Source organism: Nicotiana tabacum, chromosome 6 (genome assembly GCF_000715075.1).
Source record: "Nicotiana tabacum cultivar K326 chromosome 6, ASM71507v2, whole genome shotgun sequence".
NCBI lineage: Eukaryota > Viridiplantae > Streptophyta > Magnoliopsida > Solanales > Solanaceae > Nicotiana > Nicotiana tabacum.
The window spans coordinates 132,572,310-132,585,376 of NC_134085.1; the positions used below are offsets into that span (position 1 = coordinate 132,572,310).

At 35.9% G+C, this 13,067-nt stretch overlaps 1 protein-coding gene and 1 long non-coding RNA gene across 2 annotated transcripts; one reads left to right on the forward strand and one right to left on the reverse strand.

Moving 5' to 3' along the window:
* Positions 1-6,668: 6,668 nt before the first annotated feature.
* On the reverse strand, positions 6,669-8,710 carry LOC107789571 (uncharacterized). The gene is made up of 2 exons (XR_001648876.2): positions 8,552-8,710; positions 6,669-6,966 (listed from the first exon to the last, which is right to left on the reverse strand). It is a non-coding gene; the product is annotated as an uncharacterized LOC107789571 (long non-coding RNA).
* A 3,614-nt stretch (positions 8,711-12,324) lies between these two features.
* Positions 12,325-12,804, forward strand: LOC107789570 (uncharacterized). The gene has a single exon (XM_016611408.2). The coding sequence runs from the start codon at positions 12,325-12,327 to the stop codon at positions 12,802-12,804; it is 480 nt and encodes a 159-aa protein (XP_016466894.2).
* Positions 12,805-13,067: the final 263 nt, after the last annotated feature.

Sequence of the window (13,067 nt, forward strand, 5' to 3'; positions counted from 1 at the left end):
ATAATAGAGATCATGCATATAGGAATTAAAATTAGCTCTAATAGAAATCATGCCTATAGAACTTAAAACCAATTTAGCTAAATAAATCAGTTCAAATTCGTGTTCTGAATTGGCCTAATTATTAATCTGTCCGTTTCTTTAACAAGTTTTCAAACACTACCTTATAACTAATACTGCTAGAAATCATGCCTATAGGATCTCAAGTTGTCGTTTAAAAATCATTCTACTATTTTATTGCATTCCCAGTCACTATAGATACCATGATTTTAGGACGTCACTGTTTGTGCATTTAGGCAAGCCTCTAGGGCGATTAAAATCCTTCAACTACAAAAGCTGCGCTTTGTTATTTAAGACTGTTCACATTTACAGGTCTAAAATCAGTAGGCAAACTAAATAGGTCTTTGACGCTTGGTCCTAATTTAATAATGTACAATCCCTGCTCATCTAGATATCATGTTCTAGGATTTTCTCTTAAATACTTGATTGTTGTTGAAGACGTGCACTTACTTGTTATATTTGTGGAGGTGACTGTGAGCCTGTAATTTGTTCTGTTTAAATGCAGTCCTAATTATTTTTGATTGACGCCTAGACTTTTATCCTTTAAAACCTTAGGAAGTTCTAGAACCACCTAAACTAGAGGTCCTTAATACCTCCAGGGCCACAAAGAAGGGACAGGTAGTGCACGTATAGGACATATATCAAGGATATTAGAACGCTTTAGGCTATGACCAAGGGAAGGGCATTGAGTAGTAAGGATATGATGACTACTTGCTAATGTCACATGTAGCCCCTCATTGAGGAGTGATTACCGGCCATTGTGTGGGGTGATCTTATAGGCCAACCAACCTAGGATCCCTCTTTCCCAATTCCCGATGTTTAAAATTTACTTTTCTTTATATATGTGCAACTTGTTCGAACCTTTTCCCCTGTTCCATTACTTGAGTCATGTATGTGCTTAACATGCCTTTATTTGCAAGTATGTGTTTAAACTATTTATTTATTAAAAAGACTAATTCACATAAGTACAAGTTCGGCCGGGACCCACCGTTGTGGACCGAGAGGGGTGCCTAACACCTTCCCGTCAAAACTCTAGTTGTAGGTGCAAACTCTTCAAAATACCCAAATCCCAAAAGGAAATGAGTCATTACTCTCATGAACGTCAAAATCCGGACTTTCTCTGCGGAGAAAAAAATGGGGGCGCGACAGTGAGTAGTATGTTTAATCTATAATGACCTGTCTACTGCTTTATCTATCATGCCTCAACCTGTTTTGTTCTATATCTGATTATCATGTCTAAACTATGAGTGGTTGTGTGGTGTTTTTCTAGTCTGTTCTTTTAAGTCCTTGCCTACTCTGCTTTACTGATGAGATTATGCTAAGTTATCTAGTCTCTCAAGGCGACTCTAGTTGTACGTTTGGTCATGTCTAGGGTTTATGTATTTTCCACATGTCTTTACTGTAATCTTTGCTCCATGTCTCAATCACCTACCCTTGTAAATAACTTATTAATTCTACAAACTCTTGAGAATTTTGTGCATCTTGTTGCTTATGTGCTCCATTATACACTGAGGTGTATTCTAGGTGTCCCCAACCCCTCTCTCCCTATGTGGAATCTGTTTGCCAAGTGTTTCTGAATCTGGTAGTTCTGTGATTTGTGTTCTGATTTCAAAAGTGTTTTCACACTTTTCTCAAACTATTTTACCACAAAACTAGTTCTTATTTTCAGAAAACCTTTTCACTCCTAAGAGTCCTCTTTATATTGTTTTACCAAAACCTTTTCAAAACTATGTCAAGCACTCTCACTTTACTCTTAGGTTATTAAGTTCTGACCCTCTAGTATATTTACTGCTTAGAGATCCTTGAGATCTCTCTGAACTCTGGGCATATCAGGGTTGGCTCTTCCACACTGCACATAATCAGTCTTTATTTAATAGATGTCTGGGTGAGAGCACTACCCGGGATCCTTGAGGTCCTTAGGGAACTCTGACACACCTGGACACAAATTTGGCAATAAAAATCTTTGGCATTTGAGACTACTGAAGGCCTGGTACTCCCAGGTTTGCTTTGGGCGTACATTAGGCTCCCTATAATTTAATCTATATTGCATTTATGTAATTTTCTATCCTGGTTTATAATAATTATTTGTAAACAAATATTGGGGTAACTAGTGAAACAGGAGGGTAGCTATATGGTACTGTGGGTAATGTTGGGTAGAAATCATGTTTTTAGGCTTTACATTATGCAAATCTGCACTAGAAATCATGTTCTAGGACTGGTGTGTCTATTTGCATTCAAACCATGTTCAACCTACGCATTAGACATCTTGTTCTTAGGGTATTCACGTTTATTGCTTCAGCATACTACATGTCATATATCGCTATACCAGCTTTGATTTTGCATAAGTACTTTCACTTAGAGATCCCACTATTAGGTTAATAATCCTGCCTTAATAAAAATAGTCATCTCTTATATGCATTAGATACCGTGTTTTCTAGGAACTCTATTTGCATCTGTTTGAATCATGTTGATTCCGATCACTGTCTATAAAAGGTTTAAACAGCCCCCCCACACACATAGACGTCATGGCTCTAAATACAAATTGATATAAAACACATGTTATAACCTGCATCACCTAGATCAACATGCTCATAGGTTGAACAATCTCAAACTATTCGAACAGTTCCTGTAATTGTGATTACGTATAGTCCCCATGCCTAGGCAAGCCTTAGGTGATTAATATCCTTATATAAAACTAGAAACTGCGTTTCAATTGTGTATAAACTTCTTAAGTCTTATAGGTTTAAAATCAGTAGGCAAACTGATTTGGACCCTGCCATTGAGTTTTGAAAATATCGTTGCAAGATCTATGTATTAATGTTCACCTATATATCCTATCCTAGGATTCGTTCTAGAAATTACTTGAATCTGTATTTTAGACGTGCTGCTTATTTGTCTATATACATGTGGAGATAAACATGAGCCTTTTAACTATTTTTTTTCCTATTTGTTTGTCCTACATGTTATTTTTTTGTCGCCTAGATTTTTGCATTTTAAATACCTTAGGTTTGTCTAGAACTGCCCAGATTTAGAGGTCCTAAGCTCCTCCAGGACCATAAGGAAGGGACGGGTAGCAGCACGCTTAGAGGTCGTTAATCAAACTCGCTTATATAACCATTAAGGGGAGGGTAATGGGTAGTAAAATGATATGATGACATGCGCGCTAATGCCACGTGTAGCTCCTCTAGTTGAGGAGGATTACCGGGCATTGCACAAATTGATCCTGTAGGCTAATCAACTTAGAACTTTCCTTCCTCAATTCCTATATGTGTTTAAATTATCTAAACTTCCTTTTCTTTACATATATGTGTGTTTAAGCTATCCAAACCTCTTTTACCTTCATTATCTAAATTTCCTTGATCATATATTGTTTAGACTGTGAAAACTACCTTTATTTGCAAATATGTGTTAGGGCTGTTTACTTGTTAAAGTGACTAATTCACATAGTTTAAGTTCGGTCGGGATCCATCATTGTGGACCGCGAAAGGTGCCTAACACCTTCCCCTCAATATTATTTCGAGCCCTTACCCTAATATCTGGTAATGCAAACTAGTTATATGAGTTAATCGCTCTAGGTGCCCTAACGCACTTTAATCCGTTAGGTAGCGACTTTTCAAATTCAAATACCCAATTCGCAAAAGGAAGCGAGTTGTTCCCCCATGAATGTCGAAACCCGAACTCCGCGAGGAAAAAGGGGGCACGGCAGTAAACAGTGTCTATTCGGCAAAAATATTCAAATTTCTATTAAGGACCGTTAAGGAAATAAGTTCGGGAATGACCGCGAATTTTGAATTAAAATGTTGTGAGAAAAAAAAAATCCAAATTCAAATCCGAGCAACGAGACAGCGCGTGGGGCCTGCCTTCTACTCAACTATTTAAGAGGTAGAAGAAGTGCTTCTCTATAATAGAACAAAGATTTTTCTTTCTCTTTCTGATGAGGGACAAATCTCCTTAATAAAAAGGAATTTTTTGTAAGCTTTCCATTTCTTTCATTTCTTTTTCACTCACACCACAAGCAAAAATCCAACATGAGTCGCCACTAGTGATTACTCTAAAGCACAATACGGGTAAAATCAGAGAGCCTGATTTTACGATCGTTATGTCTTTCCGTAGCTTCACCTCGAAGGTCCGGGGACACAACTCGAGGTTTCGACCTCGAGGGTTCTTTACGATCGACCTTGGGGTAGCTTAAATCGATGGTTATCATAGAAAAACGGGAAGTTCTCTTAGCACATGGTCAAGGCTGACAACACCTACAAGAATAGTATCAGTCTGTACCAGACTGCTAAATAGCTGTACCAGTTACATTTCTTTGTAATAAATGCATATGTACTATGTTGGGACTCCTCCTCCTATATAAAGAGGACTTTTGTTATTTTTTGCACACATAATATCATATTCAACATTCAATATACAAGAACATTCTCTCTTGATTATATTATTTACATTTGTTGCTTACATTTATTGTGTTTCATTAACTGTTCTTCATTTATTGCTCATTATTGATCATAAAGATCCTTCATCAAAGCTCTCAAAACTGTTAATCCTTCACCGGCTGTCCACAGCTTAGTACCTAGCTCGACCTCGAGGCCCCGTATAACCTGGCTCGAGGCCCCGATTCTCAACCACTCGGTTTATCTAAACATACTGCTTTCAAGTTCTTATCTCATTTTCTAGTCTCACACTTATCATCTGTTTCCTAGCAACTAGCATAAAAATAAATCACGTATTTTTAGAACAATAAAATCAAATTAGTTATAATTACCATATTCAAGGTAAACACACATCAGTTTGTTATAGTTAAGAATAAAAGTCAGACAAAAGAAATGTATCTCTTAGCTAAGTGATATATATCGTATTATAATTACACATATAATGTAGTTATTGAATCAATATAACTATTGTATATCCCACCCTTCCTCTTTCGCGACATGCATCAAGAAAAGAAAAATCCTTTATTGAGGTCACTTGAGGGTAACAGGAAAATCTTATCAAGATCCACACAGTACCACATCTACATTTAACTCCACATACTTTGTTTTCAATGGAATGGGGATTATAAATTTGAGAAATTTGTCCATTATGAGTACCCCAACAATTGTATTCTTTCGGATATTCTCTTATATTTAATATCGCACCTAAGAAAATAAATCTTAAGGTGAGGCCGCTTTTATTTTTCTTTGACAAGATATTTTTATAATTTCTATATGCATAACTCGTCATCTTCGATTCTAATTGTAATCCATAAGAAATTCGCCCTCTCTCTTTCTTAAAATTTGCAAATTGTAGAAGTTGGCCACGTTAAAAAATAGAACCATTTTGGTCAGCAAGAAACAGACCTGTAAATTCTGGAAGGCAAAGGGTGCGTAAAAATGACTGCACAGTGGATTAGTAATTATTTTACTTAGTTGCCGTTGAAGAAACATGACCTAAGGGATAGCCAAACGAGATCACAACTCATATCTTAGTGTAACGAGTTTGAATTCTGATAACACCATAGTCATTATCAGTAAGGTGTTCCTACTAACCATTAACTATATGGAAAAAGAAAAAAGGATGTGAAATTTAAGAGAGAATTTTCTTATGATACTTAATAAAAGAAAGAAGGATTAACCTAAATAGTCGTTCATCGGACCTCTTAATTAAAAATAGCTGGAGTGTGTTTGTGGGTATATATATATACGTATATCAACTAAAAAAATAGTGAATCCAACCGACTATTTGTGTAAAGACGACATAAAAAAGAAGCCCAAAAGGCTCTACTTGGGCGAAATGCAACAATAGTCACTTTTAAGCCCGCTATTTGAAATATATCTACAATTTACAATGTATTAAATATTAGTCAATTCATCCAAACTTCAGGACTATGTATCATGAATTTGGAAATTCAAGACTTAGTGTCCTCAATTTTTGAGCTGCTAATTTGAAATTCAGGACACTTTATCCTGAATTTCTGAACTACTAATTTAAAATTTAGGATATAAGATTCGAATTTTTGGACACAATATTCGAACTTTAGGACATGATGACTTGAAGTTTGAATTTTGAGGTTTAACATCTAGGGCGCCATGCCCTGAAGTTTGAGCGAAATTGGCTAATCTCTAAATACATTATAAACTATGGATATATTTTAAACAACATGCTTAAAAGTGGCTATCTGGTATCATTTCCACGTACTTCCAGAACAAAATATTGCAGAAATATAACACTTTTTGGAGTGGTCTTTAACTTTTGACCCCTGCTTGTCCCATGGTCAGAGTTTCAAGTTTAACAAGTGTTGCCCCTCGTTTGCCCCATGGAAAACACTTTTAATACTTGCTAACCTTGAACTTCTGCTCATAGGGCAAGTGGAGATAACAATTCTTGACCATTCACTTTAAGGGATATTTGTGTACTTCACCCCTGAACTTCCACAAGGAAAACCGATTTTTCGGCCCAATAATGTTTGTAAGTACTTATCACGCCCCGAACCTAGGGGGCTAGACCGGAACTCGGTGCCTCACCTATCCTTGCGTACCAACTTGCGACTAAGGGACTCTGAACATTAATGTCATACTTTAGCCATGGGCCAAATTATAAGACAATTTGCAAAAGCTGACTAAACATCAATATAAAGCTGGGCTGACAAGGCCGTCATAACTACTACAGCTGGCAAACCAATCAAAATATACATACAAGGCCTACAAGCCCAACATACTGCACTAACTGACAGGATATGTCTACAAGTCTCTACTGATGGATATATTGTGATCGGAACAGTTCCCGACCCTACTTATAACGTATATACATATATACACAAGATTTCCATAAAGCTCTAGACCCGGCAACTCCGAAGGGCATGAAGCTTACCGATCAAGCTGAACTCGGGCAACACCTAATGTGGAGATCTACCTGTCTGTCTGTCTGAACCTGCATGCATGAAATGCAGTGGCCCCAGAAAAGGGACGTCAGTACGAAATAATGTACCGAGTATATAAGGCAATATACTGAAAGCTGAAACTGAACTAATAATATAATAATTGAAAGTAACTGGGAGTCAAAGACAATCTGAAGATATGCTCACATGCTGATACTGACTCAACTCTCTCAATATAGTAAGTAAAACAGTTGTCCGGCCTTATAAGGCTCGGTATATATAACTCATCTGCCGTAGTTGACTCGCTCATAGGCGCTCAGCCATACTAGGCTATGTATCTCGGCCATGCTGGGCTCGCTCATAGGCTCTCAGCCACAGTAGGCTCGGTATATAACTTACCATCTGATCTGAGGTTGCCCAATAGGGGCCTGCCCATTGATTATAGCTCGATGCTAGTGAAAATACTATAATACTATATATATAGACTCTCTGCTCTCTTGATTAGGATAAGACAATACTTAATTGAATATGAAGTCCCGATAAGGGAGAATACTGTAACTTATGAGACTAGGATAATGTATATAAATTCGGAAGTATGAACTTCTCTTTATGCCTCGTTATCAAACATATGTAATTACGAGATCATGCCAAAATGAAGGAAGGGCTTAGCCTTAACATACCTGAGCCGATTCTCTTGACAATCCCTTTATCACACATCAATTATGACAAATCACGTAACGACGGATCATAGTAGGGAAATTCATATGATATTCTTGAGAAAGATTGCACCGTACTCCCTTAGAATCGCAAAATTCCGTTGCTATTACCTTATGAAATCTCGTACGAATTTTTGTAGAAAATTCTGTATGATCACTTTGTGAATTTGATTATGATCTTGTATGATCTTTGAAGCTCCATCTGTAAGTTGTAGTCATAGCCGTTTCATTTTGTAGTAATAAGGCTTAATAGCATCTTTTAATCAAAAATGAGAAAATGTAGTTATTAATTTAAATGTTGCCACCTTCCAAAGTGACTTTAGAGTCATCAAATAGGCATATATTGCTGCCACGTTTTTGTCTTGATTAAGCTCATCCAATAACTTAATTAAGCTTATTCATAAATTCCTTGATTAACTTGTTAATCCCCCATTAATAATAATTACCCAATTATCCACATAATTAGGATCCACATAATTAGAAATTATCTCAAATTACTTAAAATACTATTCACTTTTAACACACTTTGTACACCTTACTATTATGGTCATGTGACACCTTGTATGACACTAGGCCATAAATACGTGGTATTTTAGCTTGAACCGTATTTTTTTCTCAAAATGCCAAACTTCGACGAAAACTCATTTCCTTCGATTTGCTTACCCTCTCACCTTCACGAATTTACTTATCACTTGTTTGAAATAGCATAATACTTATAATTCCAAAATATTCTCATTCCCAAACTTATGTCGATTAATTTACGACGAAACTTTGATGTACAAAAATGCGGGGATGTAACATCTCATTTTCGAGATTTCACCAAACTATTTATGGCGTACTTTCCCGTAAAAAAAATATAGGGGGTAACAACACCACTTCTCAACATTAAAAAATATGGCGTACTAAGAAAAGGAAGACTGACCTAGGGTGACTTGCACAAAGGAGGAAATTGCAAGAGCAACAATGGCCAAAGTCTTCAAGCTATGGAATGAAGCCATGTCGAGAACTTGTTATGTAATAAGTTAAAGGTGGGAGACTAAACAACACTATTGCGTTTCAAGTTTCGTTTTTGTGTTTCCCTACTTAATGCAAGTGATCAGAAACGCTATTTATAGAGGCAGATTTACATGCACTTTGAGCAATTAAACAACTATGTGTATGAATTACTAAGTCTTTGGGGATTTGACGAATCTATGGCGGGACCCTAGGTGGAAGTTTATAAGTCTCTATTGACTCCATTGCCATTAATTAGAGAAGAAAGGTGGAAGAAAGCAATAGTGGAAATTTGTTACAGGTCAAGAGGCTCCGCTATCAGTGGCAGCCTTGGTTCATATATTCCACATATTCTGGCTTGTGGAAAGTTTTGAAGTTTTTTGTACTCATATATACTTTTCCAATTTTCGGTTTTCCTAGAAAGAAAAAACAAGTTTGTGAAAACGATTTAAGCTTCATAAATTGATTGTGCGAAGATTTTTGACGCCATCTATATATAAATTTGTGATAGGCTAACATTATAGTTCTAATTTTTGAAGGTTACCACTTAGATAGAAATTTATCTGCAATTGCTTTATCACGACCTGATTGTGTGTTAACCAAAACTAATAAATAATAATTATATAAATTTTTTCACACTGTTATTACATACATCTTAAACTTAAAAAAATTGAAGTAACAGATCCGAAAAATTGGAACGCGTTAAGCACAGTCTTGCTCTACCAAATCTCCACATGCCTTAAACACTTTGTCTCCATTACGTAAGCTAGGTAGAATTTTTTCTATTAGAAATTTATTTAGGCATGTGTAGATTTTGGTTCAATGGACTTGTTTTGGTTGAAAATTGAACCGTGGATTGAAAGAAGGGACTAATTTCTTATTAGCTCAATTAGAAAACTTAAATAATGTATTAATTTAGGATACATATGTTGTTTAACTAGAAAAAAAATGAGAAAGTATAAAAATAAATTTAAGATACATGTACAAAACTAAGTACATGTTAGAAGAATATCTACCAATATCTATGAATTACAACCATTTTATGTGTAAGCTAAATTTGATGAAGTAAAAGAAAAATATTTTCTTTCACTTGTCCTCAAAAGAAAACGATTACTTGAGTTCCTTTTCTCTAAATAGAATGCGGTGCTGCAGAAACACATTAACGTATTGAAGTTCTGTAGATGAGGCGCATAAATAATCTCAGCTTTAGCGCTTTAATGCTTTATGTACAAAAATAAGGTCGGATATAAGTAGAATTTGATAATTTTGAGCCAAAATTTATATATATGTTGAAAAATTTACTAAATATAAACTGCGAACCCAATAATATAAACAGTTCGTGAAGCGTGGTTTCGATGACGAGTGAGGAATTGCAAGAATTATATTATGACATTTTTAAAATGAGAAAATAGCTTCTCATTCAAGTTGATGTGACAACACAGAACGATCAATAGTCAATAAAAACTAACGGACTAGTCGTGTCTCTCAGTAATTAGTCAGAGTACTTAGGCCATTTAGAAGACCTTAGAAAATGCTTTTCTTCCTTCATCTTTTTTCCTCGCGTAGCTCATGGGTTAACAATGTAGAAAAAACGTTTGTACAGGATTGGTAAAATTCCTGCGTCTTTAATAGAAGTATCGAGTTTGAAGCCCAGGTATAAAGTCGCTATTATTAGTAAGCTTTTTTGTATATGGGTAAAACTAAACCCACTGAGCATCCCGATTTTCCAGTGAGGCAAATAGAGTAGGGACGTGATCGTGATGGATCACAGTCAGAGGGAGGAATCTCTTGTATCAGAGCTCGGGGAAAACACCTGCCCTTGGGGGCGCTGGGATCACCTCCCTCGGGTCCGGTTCGAGCCTTAAGACCTCAGAGAGCATTAATAGACAACCGTACACGACCAACAAAGAGCCGTGACGTCCGTGCGCAACAGGATATCACGGCGTGAATCTCGGCCCGTATCAGCGTAAAATTAGTGATTAGTGACATGGAAGTTTTTTGTCTTTCTTAAGATTGGGCTTAGGGTAAAACTCCCCTACTATATACAAGGGAGACTTATTATTCAGCGGGGACATTGTAACACGCATACCAAGGGAATTTATTTCCATTCTCTCTGTTATTGAAAGCTCTTATTTTGTTCATTTGTTCTTCATAAGTACAAGCCCAGAATCAAAGGTAGGTTCCTCGTTGAGCCTTTAATCGAGCCCGGAATCTCTCTTATCATTGGTTTGGCCATTTATTACGTCTTTCATTTGCTAAATCTAACGTCATTAGTCACTTGTATTGAATTAATCCACATATCCTTAAAACCGCGAATAAATTCAATTGTTATCCGTTTTTAAGGATAAATATTTTTATCCTTAATGTGAGACTTTTTGATGCAAATCTAAATTTAATCATGCCATAATGCGGATAAAGAAAGTAAAAAACAAAATCGTAAATAAATAACAGAATCGAGTAAATAATAAGTAGCTCAAAGTTCTGCCCGTCATTTATGGGGAATACTTAAATCTCTAGTCCTCCTTTGTGATCTTTCAAGAGAAATTCTCTGGTCAATTTAGGAGTTAGTTTATTATTAATTCCTTTAATAAATACCCACTAAGGTGGTTCTACCATATTCGTCCTGATTGTTTTAGATCATATAAAAATCTTTGCAATTTGATTGAGAATATTTTTTGAGACTTTGAATTATGTGCGTCAGGCATTTTAAATTCTTCGGAAATATTCATATATATATCTCATTATCAAGTGATCCATAAAAGTATGTTGTAACCACATCCACTAAATGTATGTCAAGCTTTTCATGGACAGAAAAACTAATGAGATAATGAAACGTTATTGCATCCATAACAGATGAATATGTATCTTCATAATCAACACCAGGCCTTTATGAAAATCCTTTTGTAACAAGGCGTGACTTATATCTTTGTACCTCATTTTTCTCCTTTCTCTTACGTACAAAGACCCATTTATAGCAAACAGGTTTAATACCACTAAGTGTTTGGAATACAAGTCCAAAAACTTCACATTTCACAAGTGAATCTAACTCTAATTAGATTGCTTCTTGCCATTTTGGCCAATCACGTTTTTGTCGACATTCTCAAACAGACCGAGGTTCAAGATCCTCACTATTGTTGGAAAGAAGAAACCCCATTCTAATACTAGGATTCATGGAGTTCTGCTCAAAGATAAAGAAGAAGAATGAAAGAGTAAAGAAGAAGAAGAACTAGTCTTTCGCAGAAGGTACTAAGATGTTCTATACATATGATGCTGAACATCTTTGTATAGACTCACATTCATTGGGCTTATAGAAGTATTGGGCTTCTGCACTATTTTGGGCTCACTGAAATATTTCGTTCTTTGGGCTGGCATACTAGAAGAAGTTGAAGATAAGATTAAGTCTTTATTTTACGCATATTTTTTTTATTCTTGTGAATAGCATGTGAGTTTGTTATATAGTAGCCAATAGAATAAGAGACAAATGTATAGGTAGTTATATCTTAGATTCTTTTTGCTGTAAATATATACTAGACTGTACAGTGCCTAAGATCATTCATTTTTTGGAAATACAGAAAAATATTTTCAGTCAAGATTTTTCTTCTCTCAAATTCGTACATGGTATCAGAGCAGTGAGCTCGATCCAATAGTCCATTCATCAAAATTCCTTTACATCACATTCATTGTCAAAATCAGTAATCTAAAATGGTTGAAACAACCATCACATCTACTGGTGATGCGAGCAATATTGCAATACCAGTAAGCTATGATATCAATCACCCCTATCATCTCAACAATTCTGATTCACCTGGTATGACACCAGGCAACACTGTATTTGATGGAAGAGGATATCCAAGGTGGAGAAGATCTATTCTCTTGTCTTTGTCAGCCAAGAAGAAACTTGGCTTCATCAATGGAGCTTGTCAATCTCCAGATCTGAAGTCCCTAGAACATGAGCAATGGAGTTGTGTGAATGACATAGTCATCTATTGGATCCTAAATGCTCTTTCAAAAGACATTGTTGATAGCATGATTTACTCCAAAACTGCAAAAGAGCTTTGGGACAGCCTGGAGCAGAGATTTGGGAAATCAAATGGAGCTAAGCTTTATCATCTGCAGAAAGAGTTATCAAGAATAGCACAGGGAAACAATGACATTGCAGGATACTTTACTAAGCTCAAATGACTATGAGATGAATTAGAAGCTTTGAATGTTATCATATGCCGCTCTTGTGTTTGTGTTTGTGAAGGAAAGGCAAAATTAACTAAGTCCCTAGAAGATCAGAGATTGATCCAATTCCTAATGGCACTAAATGACATCTATGAACAAGCAAGAGGAAACATTTTTATGATGAATCCATTACCTAGTATTGATGTTGCTTATTCACTTCTCTTATAAGATGAAAATCAAAGAGAAGTTTATGCAAATGCTCATTTTAACTCTCAATT